The following is a 23,208-nucleotide window of genomic DNA, read 5'->3' as shown; positions in this document are numbered from 1 at the left end:
TTCCCTATTAAATTCAGTGGATGACAGATCAGGCTCTTACATGAAATGAATCCTGGGAGGGAGTGCTGCTCCAAGCTGGCCTAACTTTGTTCCTGCTACAACCAGGGAAAATACACCCTGGCAGCTCCTGGTACAGAGTTAGGCCAGCACGACGTATCTGCTGACTTGGCCTAGGGCAGAGACGTTGGAAATCCCCATTTTGAGAATGAAAAGCAAGCAGTATTTAGTCTGTGCTCTGTGCAAGCTATGTAATACACCATGTTTACTGTCCACTGATGATGAGTGTGTTAAAGGCATGACTTTGGACTTACTTCACAAAGGCATTTAAACCTGTAGCTCACTGATAAATACGATCAGTTAAACCACCTAAGAGATGAAGTGTAGCGGCTTAAAATTTTTGGGCCAGATATACTGTCCTCGGTCTCCCGGTGTGACGTGCACACCATTAGGAATCCTGCCATAGGCAGGCAGAGGGCAATATACATCCCGTTGCTCCGAAAGCAGCAAATTTCTTGGCACTGTTCATAACCATAGAAGACAAATGAATCGTATTTGGTACCTTATGGAAAACATGTAAATGGCCTTCTTTTATCAAACACTGTAAACATGTTTGGTTTTGCTCTTCACATGAAACAAAAATGTAAAAAATGATCATAATTGATTAAAACATTTCCCCCACGCCCACCCACTAAAGCCCTAAACACCTCAGTGTGTTATAGGAAGATCAGTGTTTTACAAGATAATTCTTTTAAAATGCAATTTTTTTTTTTTTTAATTCTAAGTAATGCAACAACACACATATTATAGTACTATCAAGTAGTGTCATCTTCACCTTCATCCAGGTCATAGTTGAGCTTTATGACTGTGCTGATAAAGTCACCAAGTTCTACAAAATCTGCAGTGATAATATTCACACCACTTTCTCCTGGTTTCTGAGTTCGGACCCACTGCATCATTGCAGGAAGAGCCCTAAGGAGAAAACAGGAACAATAATTACTCAAAAATCAGCAAGACAAATGCATCAAGGCAATAGTGACTCTAAGGGAACCACGTGAAAAAGGACACAGGTTACTGCTCAGGCTTTTTGAAAACGCTTCTTTGTATAATTTTGATTCTCTGTGGAAAGAATATATGTTGATTACATTTCAACTTCTCAGTAGAAAAGAATGAAAGGAAGATCCTACAGGCTCACATTGATCTTGCCTAGGGGCAAGGACCAGATACCTTTTTGATATTATCTGGCCATATGACTCCATTGGATTTCTTAATGGAAGAAGAAGTAACAGAGAACTCAAGTCGTCTGCAGAGCATGTTTGACACATTTAAGTTAATACTGAAACTAATATTTTGGGGGACGCTGGAGCAACCATGATTTCTGCAATATAAGTACAGTATATACCAATGACCCTTTCTTTCCCAGTATTAATATCCTAGCCATGGATTATATTTAATCATAAACCAGCAGTTAGTAACTGAAATAAAGCACACCACAGTCATAACAACTCTTTTCTAAGATGGCATATTTTATTATGTAGGACCCTTAGCATGGGAATACTGAGGTGTAAAAGATGTCTGCCTAATTGGTTTGTGAGTATAAAGAATTTTTTCTAACACCATGGAAATATAAATTAATGATCACAAGAAATATCCATGGGAAAATAAAGGAATATGGCTCAGTCCTTCTGAGCAAGTCAAGCAGCAAGATCCAGAAGAAGTGATCAGAGTTCCAAAAAATAAGGTACAGATTTTTCAGAGAAAGTGTATTTTTCAGAGAAAGGGTAATTGGCCATTGGAACAAACTCACAATGACTGTGACAAACTCTGCAGCACTTGGAGTCTTTAAATCAAGCCTGGATGTCATTCCAAAAATACACTCTCGGTCAACCTCAAGCTGCTGAGTTAAATAAAAGAACCTACAGATTGGGCAGAACCACAGTCAGTTTAGATGAAGACTGTGTTCTCCCTTTGCTCTAAAATCTATACATCTGTGGTTCCCCCTCAGCCAGCATGTTGTACAGCCTTTTTCACAGAGGCAAGGTACATGTAAAATGTTGGCCTGACAGAAATTTAAATCAAGCTGAACACGCTGAACCTAAATCTGCTCCCCAAAGCCTTAGGAAAACAGATCTAAAGAAAACAGAACTATTAGCAGTCACAGATTGTACTTGTCAGTGGCCACCAGAATCAGTCATTTTTTAAAACAATTTTGTACAGTAAAAACCCAAGTCGTTATAATTAGCCCCCTCTATGATTTTGCAAGAGAATGAACAACATCAAGGTTTTGCTTCAGCAAAATGGGCTTAAATCCAGAGTAAGATCCACATTTAAGACTAGCAACACATTGATTCAATATGACTGAAGCACATGAATGTATGCACACCAGCTCATAAAACTGAGCTTAAGCACTCTGCTATATAAGAACCCAGCCAGAATCTTTAGATTTAAGTTTATGCAATCCTGAAAAGCTGCACTCCGTGGCATTGTAACAGGCACAGGTCAGGTGTTAAATATCCATCAATGCCTGGACTGTTTGAAAAGATCTGTGAGCAACCAGAACCAGGACAGATCTCAGCAGAACAGCATGGACCACCAAGGTGATAAAAGGCAGCTCAGAGAAGCTGAAAACTCCACTGCGTCTGTCACACGCAAGAGAGACTGACGAACACTGGGCAAAGACACAAGGCTGAACTTCTAAGATGGCAGTATGTTGCCTTTGTCTTTAATATCATCCTACTTAAGTTCAAAGAGTTTCAGATTTAAAGGTGAACTGACTGATCGTAGACAAGCACAGACTTTTCCTTCCTTCCTTCTGCATAAGTTGATACCCTTGATATTTTACTCCCCCTTGAGGCGTAATTAACTTCTTTTGGTGTCCTTTATTTGTTCTAAAGCTGGTTCTGATGTAATTCTGTCTTCACACCATAGAGTTTACTGTCTATACACTTAGCCTTATAGACTGAAACACTGTTTTCTTTTTCCTACTGTGCTCTTATTAAGCCAGCCTTTAATAGTCATGCCTCCTTTTGATTCGTGCTCTAAATTAAACTTAGTTTGCCCTGCCATTTCATCTCCAGTTAGGCTTGATGGTTAAATGGGTTATTTACATTTTACTGATATTTCACACAGGACACAGTTGCTTGACCCTTTGCTCGTATGCAAACTGTTAAAGTCACAGATATCTTTTGTTCATGAGACTAGAGTGCATTTAAAAATAAGTCAAAAAGTGAATCAGATTATCCAAAAAAAAACTTATTGCATAGAAAAGCAAATGAACAAAATCCTGTAAAAAAACAATATCTGAACAAAAGATTCCACTGACCTTTAAGATTTGATCTAGGCTACGCAACCCTGCTTATGATAAAAATTCATAGAAAAAACCCATACAGATCATCTTCCTCCCATAATGCCATCTTGAAAGTAGATCACATCAATGACTGTAAGAAGCCCTACGTTGCTCCGTTTCAGTACAAATATCTCACATGCTCACAATAATTATTAGAATAAGCGTCCTTTAACATTCCTCAGGGTGCCTTTGTGCTAGCAGCACAAACCTTGTTCACCCTTCCTTGTAATTTCCACTCTCTGCATGCCTCAAACTTGTAATTGTTCTCATTAAGGGTTTTAGTCAGAAGAACAAACCATGCTGTGTGGCAGCCACCTACATGACTGTGCTCACAGAAACCCAATATATACTATGGTCTTTGTAGATATCTTGCAATGTTGATAAGAAATGATCTTGCGCACGAGCAACAGCCAACATGGCTTCACCAAGGGCAAGTCACGGAATCACGGAATCACGGAATCTTCAGAGTTGGAAGGGACCTCTAGAGATCATCTAGTCCAACTCCCCTGCTAGAGCAGGGTTGCCTAAAGCACATCCCTCAGGGCTGCATCCAGGCGGGTCTTGAAAATCTCCAGAGAAGGGGACTCCACAACCTCCCTGGGCAGCCTGTTCCAGTGCTCTGTCACCCTCACTGTAAAGAAGTTTTTCCGTGTATTTGAACGGAACTTCCTATGTTCCAGCTTGTGCCCATTGCCCCTTGTCCTGTCGCTGGGAACCATTGAAAAGAGCCTGGCTCCGTCCTCCTTAAACCCACCCTTTAGGTACTTGTAAACATTAATCAGGTCCCCCCTCAACCTTCTCTTCTCCAGGCTAAAGAGTCCCAGCTCTTTCAGCCTTTCCTCGTAAGGGAGGTGCTCCAGTCCCACAATCATCTTGGTTGCCCTTCGCTGGACTCGCTCCAGTAGTTCCCTGTCCCTCTTGAACTGGGGAGCCCAGAACTGGACACAGTACTCCAGTTGTGGCCTCACCAGTGCAGAGTAGAGGGGGAGAATGACCTCCCTCGACCTACTGGCCACAGTCTTCCCTATGCAGCCCAGGATGCCATTGGCCTTCTTGGCGACAAGGGCACACTGCTGGCTCATGGATAATTTGCTGTCTACCAGGACCCCCAGGTCCTTCTCCTCAGAGCTGCTTCCCAGCATGTCCGCCCCTAACCTATACTGGTGTTTGGCATTCTTCCTTCCCAGGTGCAGGACCCTACACTTGCTTTTGTTGAACCTCATTAGGTTCTTCTCTGCCCAGCTCTCCAGCCTGTCCAGGTCACGCTGGATGGCAGCACGGCCCTCCGGAGTGTCGGCCACCCCTCCCAGCTTGGTATCATCAGCAAACTTGCTGAGGATACACTCTGTCCCCTCATCTAGGTCATTAATGAATATATTGAACAAAATTGGTCCAAGTATTGACCCCTGAGGGACACCACTCGTTACAGGCCTCCAACTGGACTCTGTGCCGCTGATCACAACCCTCTGGGTTCTGTCACTCAGCCAGCTCTCGATCCACCTCACTGTCACCTCGTCTAGCCCATACTTCCTCAGCTTCCTAATGAGGATGTTATGGGAGACAGTGTCAAAAGCCTTGCTAAGGTCAAGGTAGATGACATCTACGGCTCTCCCCTCATCCAGCCAACCCGTTATAACATCATAGAAAGCTATCAGATTGGTCAGGCATGATTTGCCCTTGGTAAATCCATGCTGACCACTTCCAATAACTTCCTGTTCCTCTATGTGTTTGGAGACGACATCCAGAATGAGTCGCTCCATTACCTTCCCAGGGACAGAGGTAAGACTAACCGGCCTGTAGTTCCCTGGGTCCTCCTTCTTGCCTTTTTTGAAGATTGGAGTGACGTTAGCCTTCCTCCAGTCCTCAGGCACCTCTCCTGTTCCCCATGACTTTTCAAAGACGATGGAGAGTGGTCTAGCGATAACATCTGCCAGCTCTCTCAGCACTCGCGGGTGCATCCCGTCAGGGCCCATGGATTTATGAATGTCCAGCTTGGCCAAGTGGTCTCTGACCCGGTCCTCCTCAACTAAGGGAAAATCTTCCTCTCTCCAGACCTTCCCCCTTGACTCCAGGGTATGAGATGCATGAGGGACGGTTTTATCAGTGAAGACCGAAGAAAAGAAGGCATTCAGTAACTCTGCCTTCTCTGTGTCTTCCACCACTAGGGCACCCGTCTCATTCATCAGTGGACCTATATTTTCCCTAGTTTTCCTTTTTCTGTTGATACACTGGAAAAATCTCTTTTTGTTATCTTTAACTGCAGTGGCCAAGCTGAGTTCTGATTGAGCTTTGGCCCTTCTAATCTTCCCCCTGCATAGCTTTGTTATATCTTGATAATCCTCATAAGTTGCTAAGCCCCTTTTCCAGAGAATGTAAGCCTTCTTTTTTTTCCTGAGGTCCAGCCAAAGCTCTCTATTTAGCCAGGCTGGCCTTCTTCCCCGTCGGCTCGTTTTTCGGGACATGGGGATGGCCTTCACCTGTGCTTCTAAGAGCACCTGCTTGAAGTATGACCAGCTTTCCTGGGCACCTTTGCTCTTCAAAACTGCCTCCCAAGGGACACTCTCAACCATGCTCCTAAACAGGCTAAAGTCTGCCCTTCGGAAATCCAAGGTGGCAGTTTTGCTGGCTCCCCGCCTCGCTTCACCAAGAATTGAAAACTCTATCATTTCATGGTCACTCTGTCCAAGATGACCTCCAACCTTTACATCCCCCACAAGACCTTCTCTGTTAACAAACAGTAGGTCCAGTAGGGCACTTCCCCTAGTAGGTTCCTTCACCAGCTGTGTTAGGAAGTTGTCCTCCACACACTCCAGGAACCTCCGTGACTGTTCCCTCTCTGCTGTGTAGTATTCCCAGCGGACATCCGGGAAGTTGAAATCCCCCACAAGAACAAGGGCAGATGATCGTGAGACCTCTGTCAGCCGCTTATAGAATACTTCATCAGTTTCTACATCCTGATTAGGGGGTCTATAACAAACTCCCATCACGATATCTGCCTTGTTGGCCTTCCCCTTGATTTTTATCCATACACACTCAACACTGTCATTCACAGCGTTGAGTTCCAGACATTCAAAACCGCCCCTAACATAGAGGGCCACCCCACCACCTCTCTTCCCTTGCCTATCCCTTCTGAAAAGCTGGTAGCCATCAATTACAGCACTCCACTTGTGTGTGTCTTCCCACCACGTTTCCGTGATGGCAACCACATCATAGTTCCCCTGCTGCACGATGGCCTCCAGCTCATCCTGCTTATTCCCCATGCTGCGTGCATTAGTGTAGATGCACTTCAGTTGGGTTAATTGTCCTACCACTTTCTTGGGGGGACAGGCCCTGATTTGCACCTGATCATTCTCGGACACTACTGTAGTTACCAAATTATCACTACTCCTTCTGTCTATGCTGCCACACAATTCACTATCCCCCACCATCGCTGAGACAGGCTGCAAGACCTTGCTATCACTTATACCCATGAGCACTGCTATGTTGCTCCCAGGCACCACTTTTGTGATCCTGGTTTCGTCCCCATCCCCCATCAAACCTAGTTTAAAGCCTTATGGATAAGCCCTGCTAATTCTTGTCCCAGTCTCTTTCTTCCCCTTCGGGTTAGGCTTCCCCCGCCTGATGCCAGCATGCCTGGTTTCCTGTAGATCAGCCCATGTTCAAAAAAGCCAAAGTCCTGCCGGACACACCAGTCGCGGAGCCAGGAGTTAATTTGCTGGCTCCTCCTATTTATCCCCTCGTCTACCCCTGCAAATGGTGGGATAGAGGAGAACACTATTTGTGCTCCCGATCCCTTAACCAGCCGTCCCAGGGCCCTAAAGTCATTCTTCATTGCCCTCAGACTTCTGGTACCTACTTCGTCACTGCCTACCTGAAATATCAGTAGCGGATAGTAATCTGATGACTGGACCAGGGAAGGGAGTTTCCTCCGTATGTCCTTAATTCTGGCCCCAGGGAGGCAGCTGACTTCCCTGTGGGATGGGTCCGGTCTACAGATAGGACCCTCTGTTCCTCTCAGAAGGGAGTCACCTACTACAATAACCCTTCTTTCTTTCTTTGTTGAGGACGTCCTGAGGCGTGGGGGTGAGTGACGAGCACTGTGCATTTCACTGGATGGATCAGCTTCTCCATCCTCAATCGCCTGGTCCTCAATTTCCAGAGCCTCATACCTATTACGTAAGGGCAGTTGGGATGGTGAGGGGGGCTGTGAGAGGTTTCGCTTACCTCTCCGAGGAGGGATCTGACACCACTCCCCCTTATCCCTTGAGTCCTCTCCTTCTGCCTGGTGACAGGAGGGAAGTGGGTCATCCACTTCTGATAGAGCCTCTTCCTGCTGCCTTTGCCTCAGGGTATGGCTCCACCAATCTATTTCGTTTTCACAGTTCCTAATACTTCTTAACCTTTCTACCTCTTCCTTCAGTTCAACCACCTTCCTGAGCAGATCATTTACTTGATCGCACCGTATGCACACAGTGTCTCTGGAACCCTGTGGGAGCAGTGCCAGACTCAGGCATTCATTACAGCCCGAGACCTGCACAGCTACATGCTTGCAGAGGAGCTCAGTCTGAGTTCCCACGTTCTTCCTCGCAGAAGCTTTTGACTGTTTTGCGGCCATGTTCTTTTCTCGTGCCGGGAGATGGAGGATCTCTGCCGTTTGCTTCCCTCGCGCCCTGAGCCGGTGCCCTTGCACGCCGATGTTCCTCTGCTTGTGGTTGCCCAGCTTCTGCTTACCTTAGACTCAAGGCTTCCAGTGACCCACCGTACGAAATGCTGCTCCTTGTTTGTTCGCTCGCACTGCGGTGCCGCCCTGGGTGACCCACGTAGGCTACCCGCGTGCTGGGTGCGCAGCGGCCGGCCGTTGCGCTCCGGGACCACCCGTTTAGAGCTGCCGCGTGTGACGCTGACTCCGCCCCTGCCGCGTCAGCAGCCCGCCCCCGAGCTGCCGGTTTCGGCACGAGCTAGCCGCCTTTCCTGGCTACAAGAGCCCTCGAAAGAGCCCTCAAAAGAGCCCTTTGCCGGCCTTATCCGCCGCGATCCCCTTCCCCAGTGAGGCCTTACCTGCACTGAAGCTGGTCTCCACGGCGACAAATCTGGTGGCCTTCTACGATGGTGCTACAGCATTAGTAGGTAAGGGGAAAGCAACAGATGTCATTTACCTGGACTTATGCAAAGTGTCCCACACAACATCCTGGTCTCCAAATTGGAAAGGCATGGATTTGATGGAGGGACCACTTGGTGGATAAGGAACTGGCTAGATGGCCGCACTCAAAGGGTTGCAGTTAACAGCTCAATGTCCAAGTGGAAACCAGTGACGAGTGGTGTTTCTCAAGGGTCAGTACTGGGCCCAGCGCTGTTTAACATCTTTGTCAGCGACATGGACAGTGGGATTGAGCGCACCCTCAGCAAGTTTGCCGACAACACCAAGCTGTGTGGTGCGGTCAACACGCTGGAGGGAAGGGATGCCATCCAGAGGGACTTGGACCGCCCTGAGAGGTGGGCCTGAGCAAACTTCATGAAGTTCAACCAGGCCAAGTGCAAGGTCCTGCACCGGGGTCGTGGCAATCCCAAGCACAAATACAGGCTGGGCAGAGAATGGATTGAGAGCAGCTCTGTGGAGAAGGACTTGGGTGTACTGATGGATGAAAAGCTGGACATGAGTGGGCAATGTGCACTCACAGCCCAGAAAGCCAAGCTTATCCTGAGCTGCATTAAAAGAATTGTGGCCAGCAGGTCAAGGGATGTGATTCTGCCCCTTTGCTCTGCTCTGGTGAGATCCCACCTGGAGTACTGCGTCCAGCTTTGGAGTCCCCAACATAAGAAGAACATGCATCTGTTGGAATGGGTCCAGAGGAGGGCCACAGGTGATCAGAGGGCTGGAGCATCTCTCCTGCGAGGACAGGCTGAGAGACTTGGGGTTCAGCCTGGAGAAGAGAAGGCTGCAGGGTGACCTTATAGCAGCCTTTCAGTACCTAAAGGGGGCCTACAGGAAAGATGGGGAGGGACTCTTTATGAGGGAGTGTTGCAATAGGACAAGGAGTAACGTTTTTAAACCGAAATAGGGGAAATTTAGATTAGATATTAGGAGGAAATTCTTTACTGTGAGGGTGGTAGGACACTAGAACAGGCTGCCCAGAGAAGTTGTGGATGCCCCATCCCTGGAAGTGTTCAAGGCCAGGCTGGATGGGACTTTGAGCTGCCTGGTCTAGTGGAAGGTGTCTCTGCCCATGGCAAGGGGCTGGAACTGGATAATCTTTAAGGTCCTTTCCAACCCAAATTATTCTCTGATTCTATGATATGCAAGCGTTTCAAGAGTGCAAACCCCGATAGCACCACTGCCTCTGTGTTACGCAGGTCCTGGCTCTCCTATGGAGGATGTTGATCTCCATGCTTAAGGTCTCACTAGAGCTCTGGCACCAATGGTTCAGATCCCAACCTTGCAAGGGCTGAAGACAGCACAGCCATGGGCGTACAGGCCATGTCTGTAGATACTCAAGGTTAGTAATCTCTGCTGTTACTCCACTAACAACAGAGGTGTAGTCATACTGTAACTACAGACACAACTCTGTTACGCTGGTGTAATAATATTTCCTAATAAAACAGTATCATGCTGGTAACAATGACAGCAACACCACTACTGAAACTGCATGCAGGACAGGCTCTAGCTCTCCTGAGGGCAATCTCAAGTCTTCCAGCTCTCCTGTGCCTCAGCTGCCTCTGCTGTAAATGATACAGTGAAAGCTGGATGAGTTGCTCAGGAGTCCTACTGGCCTCAGAGATGTGTTATGAGGTTTCAGCACAGTGAGTAAATGTTCTGAAGGGCATATAAGATGAAAAGTACTACGTTAACATGCTAACAGATGGAAAAGCTGACAGATGCAGAATACTTGCAGCCCTCAGACTTACTGAGTCGGCTGCATCCCGCAGCTGTGCAGTCCAGCCCTTGCAGCCACAATCCCAGTTCTTGCAAGGAATCACTTCTAACCCTTAGGGGTTGCAAAGACCACTGTGTAACATTGAGACACACACACACACGTGCTGCTTGGCTTAGCCTAGAGCCCGGGAGGAGAGAAGGTGTATTTGTCAGCAAAACCTGAGTGGGGAGAAAGAGAGGAGTCTCCTCCTCTGCTCTACCACCTGGGACTCCTGCTGCAGCTCCATCAACCTGGGTTGGTGCTGGCCAGATCTGACCCTGCCAGGCCAGTGCAGCACTCCCCCACAAACCAGCATCTGAAGTCAACTACTTTTTCCACATCCCCATCAGGAGAGGAGAGCTAGCAGCACAAGCAGGGCAGGGATGGGAAAGCCACAGGACTGGGGGACTTGAGCAGTGGTGGGGAAGGAGGGGAATGGCACACTGCCTGGGTTTGACTATGGATTGAGATCAGTAATCTTGGTCAAAAATTTTCTGTCCTGAAGGGATATGCAGAACTATCATTTATTTGCACTGACTGGGAACCAGGTGGTACCACACTGCTGTCCCTCACTCCCAGGAGGGTGAGAGAGCAGAGGGATGAAAGCGATGTGACTGGATGTGATATGGAAGGACCTCGTGGGAAGGGCTGTGGTCCAGCCCAAGCCCACCACCGCTGCACCTTGCCACCAGCAGCCAGATCCACCCCACCACCCATGCTGCCCCGCAGCCTCCCACAGAGGCTCTTGGATGCACCAAAAAGCCCGCATGAGAATGGGGAGAGCAGAGGAGATCTGAACGGTAGGGACCTATCTATGCTGGACAATGCAGTGTCATGCAGAGATATTTAATGTGGCTATATTTCTTCTGAAACCACAGCTTTTATCTCTAGGTGGCATCCAACTAGGTCAGTCAGAGGTATTAATCATGGCAGCATGGCTTGGATATCAGGATGGCTAACCTCATGCATGTCCTACATCACCGTTTCCAGACTTTTTTTGTTGAGGAGCCACATACTTTGTCATATAGGATTGAAATAGTGATTTTCATTTACAACCCAGTAAAATCTAGGTTCAGCTTTGACAGTTATTAACTCTGTTTTCCCTGTTCTGTTTGCCTGCTCATATAAACAGCAATGTGTGCAGATTTCTTTTTAAGTTTTTCATTTCTTTCAGGAACCATTTTCTGATGCATTAAACTCAGCTGAGAAACACTGCTCTAAACCACAAAACATGCACAGCCCTTTTCAAAGCTATTGAATATTCAAGACTTTTTTTTTTCTTTTAATCTATCAAAGATCTCAAGTGAACTCCAGTGGTATTGAATTTTGTTTAAAAAATAATAATTAAACATTCAAGTAGCTTCAGTTCAAGTAGCAAAACTGTGAATCCCACTATGAGCTTTCATAAAGAAAATATGACATAACTAATTGCATTAAAATTTGGTTTAAAAAATTTGCTCTTAGGCTATTTTAGTTCAGAAAGAGAGGTGGTCGGGTTTTTTTTTTTAAATGTTTGAGTCATCAAAGCCTGACAACGTGACAGAAGACTAATGACAGCAGCGCTCTAAGACAGGACCTCCTGTGGCGAAACAGCCATTCCTCTCTGCAGAGCTTTCAAGGGAGAGGAGGAGGAAAAGCAACTTCGTAAACACAAAAAAAAAGAAAAAAGGGGCTGTTCATTGTTTAATGAGAGTTTGGTCACTAAAGGCAGGGAACAGATTTTCTTCTGGAGTGCAGGGAGCCAGCAGAATCTAATCCAGACTGAGAAACCGGTCTCACTTACAGAGCGTGATGCTGCCTAGCATTAAGCACCCATTACCAGTAACACCAGTGAGAACTGAAGCAGGTCCACTTGCTCAGGGCAAAAGTGACATATGGCATTTTTTCCCTCTCCAGCAAGGCACACACCCCGCTTTCCTCCAGCCTTTTGCAAATAGGCATTACTGTTCAAGAAAAACAGCACTCCTCTGCAGGAGGATGTACTCACATGAGCCTGAATCCCTACTCTTTAACTTTTCACCCCCTCCATCCAATTTTACCCACGTTTGCAAGTACACTGATTAATTCTGGAGCCATAATTCAGCACATGCTGACTTTGGCTTTTCAAGGATGCTGAGAATTCATCGCTCCCATGGGAGCAGTGGATGTCTCGTGTGTCACTGAATCATAAACAGCATGACTGGAAAGAACCTTGAAAAGTCATTCAAGTTCATCCAGCGCATCCTGGGCAGGATCAACTACACAAAGATCAACTATTCAAACCACTCCCAGCAAATGTTCAGTTTAATCAGTTCTTACAGGGCTCCAGTGATGGACACATCACAAGCTTCCTCTGAATAGAGCATCCCTAAGTTAATATCCTTATGCATCCTCATTAGCTTCAACTGGAATTCTAGATGCCACCAGAAATAGTGGCATTAAGGTGTGCTATTCAAGAGCGTTCACCATGTTCTCACTCTATTCCTGCTTAAGATTTACTGTTCATCAGTAAATAAGTTTCCCTGCAGAAGAAGAACCTTAGGTACCATTCCACAGTACATCATTCTACCATAATTCTCTTCTATGGCAAAACTAGTTTAAAAGGTTCTCTTCTTTCACATGCCAGCCATTTGTTTCTGCCCCCTGATCAAAATTTACCTCTGATTAAAATTTATCTCAGTTGTGCTGAGAGACCTGTAACGACAAAGTAAAAAGCAGCATATGGAAATGGTCTGGATTACCAGAAACAAATCAGCCATTTTTGCTCTCCCTCTCTCCCAAATGGCTGTAGTTCATTGAAGAGATTTGATTTACACCAGGACTTCACGAATTGTCGAATTGTCACAAACAAGGAACAAATTAACTGAAGCACAGAGATTTACACGAGCTCAGCATGAACAGGCTGTGAAGGAACTCCTTAGATGCACTTCCTTACTCTTCAGATCCTCTTTAGGCAGCAGTGGTGTGGTCATAAAATCGGCACTACCAAGGCCAGACCAACTAGAACCAGAAAATTTGGGCAATGCTGGGTGACAGGTTATTATTAATAGTCTCAATGGCACACAGGTGGGAATTCCTTTCCCTGGATCCTGAATGGATGTTACACTGCCCATTGGCTGCCATGTTGCAAAAACTACCAACATTAACATCCAACAGCCCTGAATCCATTACTCCAAAATACTTATCTATAATTCAGTCACCTCCAATTGCTTTATACAGTTTGGAAACACATCTAATCAGATAACACAGACAACTGTGCTGGGGTCAGATGAATATTTTAACGTAATTGATCATAGCACTGTACTCTGCAGAGTCACCAGGGGCCAGATGTCTTCACTCTCCAATTGAGCTGTTCTTGGTTTTCTGGGTTTCATTTTTAAGGGAAGGCAGATATGGGCTCAAAAGGGCCTTTCCTGCCCTCCCTTCAAAGAACATTTCAGCTGAATTTATTGAACCTACACCTCTAACTTGTACAAAAACCCCACAATGGGATATTTAATAGCAGCAAATGATGGTTCTGGAGGTGATTAATGTTCAACATCCTATTTTTTTTGCCCGATTCTGTGTTTTTAGACATTGCCCCTACAACAATAACTAACAGCACGAGGAATGCAGACAGACAGCAAAGGAATCAGCGGACCCCATAGTATAAAAGCCTGCATTAATGAGGCAACTTTGGTATTTTGGCTACTCTTTTGGTTAATGTACTCTTGAGCTGAAGTGGGAAATGCCAAAGTTAAAAGCTTGACTGACTACCACACACGAAGTGAGGCATTTAGCTTTTACATCATGACTGAAGAAGGCCTTGTAACACACCGTAGTTACACTAATATGGACAAACACGTGATAGCCCATGGATTAACAGGAAAACTACTGCCTGCCATGAGGATGCCTGTGATCAAAGCCTGGGGTTTTTTTCAGCGATCCAATAGCTTAAGTTATACAAGCTCATCAATTGCTCTTTTAATGAGTTTTATCTTTGGAGATTACATGGGGGAGTAACATCTTCCATTTTCATATCAGTGGTGCATGTTTTAAGCTATGAAAAAGATGGGAAAGAGAGATCTGAGTGCTGTTCAGATGTCATTCCTTTCAAGCTTTTGTGGCCCAAAGAGAGATAAGCCTGAACATCCATTTACACAGGTATCTGCATGTGGCATAGTTTACCTGCTTGACACAGTCACTCCTGGTCCCAGTTCCAGCCACAATTCTGTTCAAGAAATGCGAAGAAATTCACAGAAATGACAGAAAACATGGACTATCTATGGAAATAGGAACTGAAAATTATTCCACTGCCAGTGAAACAGAGAAAAACCTCTGTGGAAGCTGGAAATCTTATTCATTCGTGAAACATCAGTGAGTATACTACAAGGAAGCAATCCACCCAAGAGAGTTCAAATGGAAAATTATGACAAAAATAATTCCCCTTGATAAAAGGTACAGGGAGAGTGTCATTTTTCATCACTGCTGCTATCTGGACAGCAAGAAGCAGCAGAGAGGATAGTAAGAGCTTCAGGCTGCACATCCAAGTAATAGAAATTGGGCATAATTACAGCTTTCATTTGAATGATATTGTGATTAAAACAAGTCAGGAAATGAGATGGTGGGGGACAAAATTATATAGGAACATAAATTTCTTCGGTTAATTAAAAAAATTAAATGTCTAGTTAATGTTCAATGTAGCAAATTAAACATTCTTTTCTTACTTTTTGGTCTCTTAAAATTTAAATAATTTTAAACTAGGTGTCATTTTAAAATAAAGTTATTTTGAAACTGTCAAAATACTTCAATATTTCTAAAACATTAAGTTAGAAAATATCAAGGTGAAATGTTTTCCTACATATTTCCCTCAAATTCAATTAGTCATCAAGTTTGACCCAGTTTCCCAAATAGTACCAATCGTGCTCAGAGATCTATTTTTCCAGCAAATTTCTGTTTAGCACCAAAATTCCTCCCTGCTGTACCTCTCTCCATCTGAGGCATCACCTCTTCTGCTTCCTGCTGTTGTTACTTTTGATAATATTAGCAACCGCCTTTTTGCCTGGACTGAACTTCCTCCGCCTCTCTCTCCACCAAGCCTTTACATGCCAGGACAGTTTTAGCGTTTCCCTTGCAAGGTCTGTATCAAATAGATACACAGCACCCAGGATCCTTATTACACTGCTGTAATTGCTACCCAGGGTTTTGCCACCCAGCACCCCAGCCCAGCACCTGGAGCGCAGGCTGCGGGGGTCTAGGGTCATCACACACCCACCATCTCCTGCGCAACAACTGCTTCATCTCACCAGTGAAGGAGACTAAGCTGCTTATTATCCTTTATACATTTCCTGGCTTCTAGCTCTGGCCTCACACAGCCAAACCAGCTTTGTTAATCAGCTGGATCCCAGAGGCAATATCCTCCTAAATAGCATCCTGGGCACTGCTGTGAATCATTTACCAGGAGCAGCCTTCCCCGAGCTATTCCTCATTCCTTCCACTTGCTTTCCTCACCGCCCAGTATTAACAAGCCCAAAGCATTCATATGATAAAACCTGTATTATACCAATTATAATTATGCCAAATACAGTACCCAGGAGATATTACAGAATAGCCGCTGCCCTTTCACAGTGAAAAATGTTTGTTCTGGCTACAGCTGGGGGAGATATGCTCACCAGGCTACCTTCCTGCCAACGTGGTCCCACATCAGGGGGATTTTTCCCCTAACAGAGACTTCTCTGACTTCTCAATAACCAGTGGGTCTATGAACGATACTGCAATAGCAGCTGCTTCCCCCATCTCTGGGTGGTGGCTTCTCACATGCCTTGAGACCAGACTGCTCCTGGGGCTCCCATAAGCAACCCAGCAGGGAGAGGAACGCTGCGCCACCCGGTCCTGTCCTCCCATCTCCAGCAACAAACCAAGTGGGATGGACAGGGCCGTGCACAGCTGGCTGTGAAAAGGTGGGTTAGCAGCCGTGCCGTCCTCCTGTAGAAGGGATCCTGGGAGGAACCTGGTAATGATCTCTGTTCCTCTTTCAAAAGCTGAGAGAGCTCAGCTTAAAAGCAGTCAGCTTTCTCACTCCTGCTTTTCCAGCTGTAAAACTGTTGGAAAACTTGACTGCTCTGATGGGAGGGAGCCCTTCTCTCACTTCTAGCCTAGATTTATTTAGTCAGTGTATAACTGTTGCTCTTGTGAGAACACTGGCCTTTAGCCTGAACTGTTCTTTTCCCTCCCTGGTATTTATTCCCCTGTGATATTTATAGACAGTAATCACATAGCCTCTCAGGCTTCATTGTGCTAGGAAAAACAAGACAAGCTCTCTCCATGTCTTCAGCAATTCATTCCCTGATTATCCTAGTTAGTAGTCCCTCTCTGCATCTGTTCCAATTTTAATCTACTCCCCAGAACACGGATGATCAGAATTGCACAGGATATCCAAAAAGATACCCTACCTGCACCTTGGCAGCAATATCCCCACCTTTCTGCACATGCTAGAAATGCCTTAGTGCGTACCAAGAGGATACGGCTCTTTTTCCCAGATGCTTTCCACTGAGGGCTCAGCTTTAGCCAGCCATGGGTGACACTCCAGCATCTGCTGTGCTCGGCTTCCCCAGATGATGAAAACCCACTTTAGCCACGCTCCCACCATTATGGCCTTGCATTTTATACCACTGAATTCCAGCTTATTTCTGAATATGGCAGGCATCCGCTTCTTGCCATATGCTACCCCTCAGCTTTCCTCTGTTACGATGATAGCCTCTTACTTTGTGTTATCAGCAAAATCCATTAGCAGTCTCCTACAGCTGAATCAAAGGTCCTTCATGGAAATATTAAAGACAACCAGGCTCTTTGAGGAATGCTACCATTACCTTCTCTTCAGTCTGACACTTCCAACCAGTCTCAGCTCCATTTCTGATTCCCAAATTCCTTTTCGGTTGATAATATCCTACTTAACACTTTACCAGCTACATTATTGAAATCCAAAAAATTTCCTGTAAAATTTCCATAGAATTAGTTACAAAAACAAATCAAGATCATTTGACACCACCCACCTTTGGCAAAACCTCATCAACATTTATCCTATTTTCCATTAACCTCTGTATCTTTAATTATCACTTCTTTCCAGTTAAACTGTTCAGTCTTGCCTTCTGAAAGCTTGGGGGGACTCAGACCATTCCCCTGACATTTTTAGATAAGGGCATTATGTTTGCTGCTTTTCACTCTAAGCCACTGTTTCCATATGTCTGCTTTAATGCTTGCACTGCTCATGCTAGTCCTTCAGCAATTCTGCTATGGAGATTACACAGATCACACTCCACTCTGCTTGAATGTATTCACTTCCTACAGCTTTTGTAAAATATCTTCCCCAGTGATACTGGGAGTCGCAAAGAAGGGTCCAAGAGGAATCCTGACAATTTGAACACTGGATGAAAAACTATTTTCCAGGCTCCACACTGAATATAGAACAATTTAACATGATGATAAGCAGGATTAATGCAGTTATTTTAACCAACTCATGAGGGCTATCATTAAGGTAGCAGAGGTACAGTTTACTTACTGCACTGTGCAAAGGAATGCACTGGAAAGAATAAAATTTGCTTGTTTCACTCTGGTAGATATTTTTGCTGATCTTTTAGCCACCCTTTTTAACATTTATTACTGGCAGATTTTGTAATCAACTGCTAGTAGTCATACTTTCTTTTAACTCAGCATTATAGCCAACAGTCTTGAAATGTCTAGGTGACGCAATCAATGGCAACAGAACATGACTGACAGCAAAATCAGATCAGCCATAAAGCTGGGTCAGGCTCTTCCACATTGCACAGTCCCAAATCAGTAACTCTAGACTACATCTACCGTCTTGCTGCCCATCTTGGCTTCAAACCATTTTATATTTTAAAGAGGGCAGCCATAGAATCATAGAATTGTTTAGGTCAGAAAAGACCTTGAAGATCACCGAGTCCAACCATTAACCTAGCACTGCCAACTCCACCACTAAACCATGTCCCTAAGCACCACATCTACATGTCTTCTAAATACCTCCAAGGATGGTGACTCAACCACTTTCCTGGGCAGCCTGGTCCAATGCTTGACAACCCTTTCGGTGAAGAAACTTTTCCTGATATCCAACCTAAACCTCCCCTGGTGCAACTTGAAGCCATTTCCTCCTGTTCTGTCGCTTGTTACTTGGGAGAAGAGACCAACACCCACAGCTGGGCCATTTCACTTTTGGTCACAATAATGAGGTTGAACTTTCTTAGAGAAAAATTAAAAAGAAGTTCTGACTTATTTTTTCTGCAAAAAAGTAAAGATCCTGGAGATGTGTCACAGTATTACTTAGACGATAGTGTCTCCCTGAAGAACTCTGTCCTTCTACAGGTTTTATTACCATGCACGCCAGGTGAATTATTATAATACTGCTAATAATTAATAATACTGCTACTTTGCTTAGACAGTGGTATTCACTCTATATCTAATGGATAAAACTGTAATTTCCAATATTCATAACCAAACTTAAAATGGACATTAGGAATGACAGAAAAATTATGATATTGACTGCAGACTGTCATTTGATCAACACTGATATCGAGGGACAAGTAAACGCTGAGTACTTTAGTGCTAGACACCCACTGTGGTATTAAACAGATCTGGCTCAAACCCAAGAACTGCTGTTCTGTGAGAAATTCCAGCATTTCAAAATGTGATTTTGTTTCGAATTAGAAAGCAAATACAAAATGTTGGCCTTTCCCATCAAATAAGGTTCAAGACCTATTTCTGAATAGAAAAATTAAAAGCTGGGAATACAGAAACAGCATTAAATATTGCAATTAACACTGTAACATAAATCTGAAGAAAAGACAGAATTAATAGAAGCAAAAAGTTGAAATGTTTTGACATAAACTATTTTGCTAAAATAGACTTCTCCCTGGAGAAAAACACCGAAAGATGCACTCCTGAAAAAAACAGGAGACATTGAGATATTTGCAGTTTTCAATAAAAAGCTGCACCAATGGGAAAAAGAACAAACGTTTTTGTAATCTCTGGGTTGAAACAATTTACGCAAACATGCACTTGCTGCCACAACTAACGAAACTAACAACTGTAGACCAAACTCTTAAAAAAGGAAATAAAATATTAACAAATATACTACTGATGTGATCTCAAATTAGCTTTAAAAACAAAAATGTTTTGTGATACAGAGAGCTCTTACTGGTTCTGATCAGCACTAAAAATAGGCAGATGTTGTAAGAAGTCTCATGTTTCCAGTAATACTGGTAACTGCTGAACTGATCTCATATTTTATTTAATGAGAACTCCACACTGATGAACTAGGGTTTCTATACCACAAATGAAACAAACCACATCACAGACCACGAGGGAAAAGGCAGACTAAAAAAATACATTATGTAGCTTGTAAAAATATAGCAAGGGATTGCAGAGGACACATCAACAATAAACTAAAATCCTTGTGGAGTGAAGCCAGGATAGATATTTGGTTGAGACACACCATAACAAAGAGGTCACAGAATCATAGAATAGTTTGGGTTGGAAGAGACTGTTAAAGGTCATCTAGTCCAGCCCCCCCTGCAATGGGCAGGGACATCTTCCACTAGATCAGGTTTCTCAGAGCCCTGTCCAATCTGGCCTTGAGTGTTTCCAGGGATGGGGCATCTACCACCTCTCTGGGCAACCTGTGCCAGTGCTTCACTACCCTCATCGTAAAAAATTTCTTCCTTATATCTAGTCTAAATCTTCCCTCTTTTAGTTTACAGCCATTACCCCTGCTCCTGTTGCAACAGGCCCTGGAAAAAGTTTGTACCCATCTTTCTTATGAGCCCCCTGTAAGTATTGAAAGGCCACAATAAGGTCTCCCCAGAGCCTTCTTTTCTCCAGGCTGAACAACCCCAATTCTCTCAGCCTCTCCTCATAGCAGAGATGCTCCATCCCTTTGATCATTTTCGTGGCGCTCCTCTGGACCTGCTCCAACAGGTCCACGTCTTTTCTGTGCTGAGGACTCCGTACCTGGACACAGCACTCCAGGTGGGGGTCTCACCAGAGCAGAGTAGAAGGACAGAGTCACCTCCCTCGCCCTGCTGGCCATGATTCTCTTGATGCAGCCCAGCATATGCTTGGCTTTCTGGGCTGTGAGTGCACATTGCCCACTCACGTCCAGCTTTTCATTCATCAGTACACCCAAGTCCTTCTCCTCAGGGCTGCTCTCAAACCTTTCATCACCCAGCCTGTATTGATACTGGGGGTTGCCCCCCAGGTGCAGGACCTCCTTGCACTTGGCCTTGTTGAACCTCATGAGGTTGACATGGGCCCACTTCTCAAGCTTGTCTATGTCCTGCTGGATGGCATCCTGACCCTCATGCATGTCAGCTGCACCATTTAGCTTGGTGTCACCTGCAAATTTGCTGAGGGTGCACTCGATCCCACTGTCTATGTCATTGATGAAGATATTAAACAGTACTGATCCCAATATGGGAACACTACTCGTCACTGATCTCCATCTGGATATTGAGTCGTTGGACCACTACTCTCTGGATGTCACCATCCAACCAATTCCTTACCCACCAAACAGTCCACCCATCAAATCTGTATCTCTCAAATGTAGAGAGAAGGATGTTGTGGGGCACCATGTCAAAGGCCTTACAAAAGCCCAGATAGATGACAACCATAGTTCTTCCCTTGTCCACTGATGTAATCGCTCCATCAGAGAAGGCCACTAGGGTGGTCAGGGAGGACTTGCCCTTGGAGAAGCCATGCTGGCTGTCTCGAATCACCTCCCTGTCCTCCATGTGCCTTAGCACAGCTTCTAGAAGGAATGAGTTCCATGACCTTCCCATGCACAGTGGGGAGGCTGACAGGTTGATAGTTCCCAGGGTCCTCCTTTCTATCCTTTTTAAAAAGGGGTGTAATGTTTCCATTTTTATGGTCACCAGGGACTTCACCTGACTGACATGACTTTTTAAATATCATGGAGAGTGTCTTAGCAACTACATTAGCTGGTTCCCTCAGGACTCTGGGATGCATCTCATTAGGTTCCATAGACTTCTGTATGTTTAGGTTCCTCAGGTTATCACAAACCTGATCTCCCCTTACAGTGGGAGGGACTTTGCTTCCCCAGTCCCTGCCTTGCAGTCCATCCACTTGAGAGGTGTGGGAAAAGAGGTTGCCAAGAGAGGTCATTCCCTCCTCCTTCAATGTGACACGGAGTCCTGCTGGACCACTCTGCTCCATCAGCATTGAACATGAGAGTCTGTGCAGTGGCTCACTCTCCTCTTGTGGGATAAGGACCAATCTGCACATTCACCATAGAGCTGCTGCAGTCCCCTTCCTCCTACAGACCTCTCACACCAGATGCTGATGGTGGTCAGCCTCAGCTGAGCATCTGCCTCGCATCAAGCATCAAAGACCAGCCAGAGAGACCTTGCACCCCTCCACCCAGTACTGACACAGGGGGAGATCTGCTAGACAGCACAGCCTCTGTTAGTGTAACCCAACGTGCTGGTATATTGTGCATCAGCACACACATTATTTAAGAGAGTACAAGAATTCACAAGCATGGAGAAAAATACACGCCACTTAAAAAAAAAAAAAAGGCAGATGTGAATCTGCATCTCAGAAGAGCTGCACAGCCAGTATGGTTGATGCTGGCTGTAGGCAGGAGAAAAGCCCAGAAGGTTACTGAGAGGGAATTACAGTAACTGAGCCTTGAGGTCAGTCCATCCAACGCGTTATTTCCAGTTACTATAGAATAGAGAAAAATCCTGCCTGAGCTGGAAAATATTTTTCCAAGCGATGGCCCATCTATAACTCTAATGAGAAATAGCTTAGAAGGGAAAAACCCCAGATTTTCATCATATGGATTACTACTTCCACAAATGTTCCTCAGACTGCAGAGGTCAAAGGAGGGAGCTTTCCACCATGAGAAAAGTGTTCAGTTGGATTTATGTCTCTTCTGTTCTAGTGCAGCCAGACAGTAATAGCACTGAAATGCTGTCTGATGGAGAGAGGGAGCCAGCAGCCAATGCCACTAGGTGAGACAGATCATTATCACCCTCTCAGCTGAGATTAGCAACAGGCTCAGAAGAACTCACTGTGCCTCGTGTGAGCGCAGGGTGAGAGACCAGCTCTCATTTCCAGTGCCACAGTGGTGACCTTACTCACCAGCCTTGGTGAGCCCTGTCCTTTACCTTCTACAGAAGGATGCTTAACAGATGGACCAAACGGGGCGCAGACACTCGCCATGCCACATGCTCATACTTCTCAGAGAAACACCACTGGTCTTAGACAACACTCATGTACATTGATGACCTTCCGACAATGAGCTTCAGGACTGTCTAGCTAGCACCCTATGAAAGCCTGAAATGAAAGCCTGAAACAGCCTCTCAGGGTACAATACACCCTTTCGTAATTCCTCCCAGAGGCAACTTCAAAGGCCAATGGTAACACTCTGGTTTCAGATTTAATTATCTCATCTTAACTGTCCAAATCCTAATCACCACCGCACATGCAGCTGAAGCAAAAATGAAACTTGCTGGGCTGACTGCTTGCAACAGCCCAGAGGAATAAATGAAAACAAAATAAGAAAAACTGTACATGGGAGGAGAAAGGTGGCAAAAGGCAGCTGAGGAAAGGACGCAACTGCAGCAGTCATGAGCGGAGGCAAATCCTCCTCCTGACACAGGGACGGCAGCCACGAGCCCCACACAAACGATGGCTCCGTTGAGACATCAGGGAAGGGCAGTGAGGAGCTGAGTCCTCGCTGCTTCAGCATCTTCCTCTATCAAAGGCAGGGAATGGAGGGGTGGCCCTGTTGTTTCTCTCCTGTGGTATCAGCAAAACCAAGGCAAACCATAATGAACTTAGGTCTGAGAAAAAGCCAGCTCACAAGGAGGCAAGTTTCTTTCCAATAGCCACTCACCCTTGGGAAACAAGGCAGCAAGCACACTGGCTAAAATGATCCCCTCCTAGTTTCTCAAGCAACAC

General features: G+C 45.2%; 1 protein-coding gene across 1 annotated transcript in view; it reads right to left on the bottom strand.

Moving 5' to 3' along the window:
* Window positions 1-812: 812 nt before the first annotated feature.
* The window catches only part of PLCXD3 (phosphatidylinositol specific phospholipase C X domain containing 3), an 88,637-nt gene continuing 66,241 nt past the window's right edge, over window positions 813-23,208 (bottom strand). Inside the window, exon 3 of the mRNA XM_054185189.1 lies at window positions 813-969. Within this exon, the coding sequence (XP_054041164.1) occupies window positions 813-969 (157 nt within the window). The remainder of the gene's footprint in view (window positions 970-23,208) is intronic.

The sequence above is a fragment of the Rissa tridactyla genome, chromosome Z (assembly GCF_028500815.1).
Source record: "Rissa tridactyla isolate bRisTri1 chromosome Z, bRisTri1.patW.cur.20221130, whole genome shotgun sequence".
NCBI lineage: Eukaryota > Metazoa > Chordata > Aves > Charadriiformes > Laridae > Rissa > Rissa tridactyla.
This window is presented reverse-complemented; position numbering and strand designations above follow the sequence as displayed.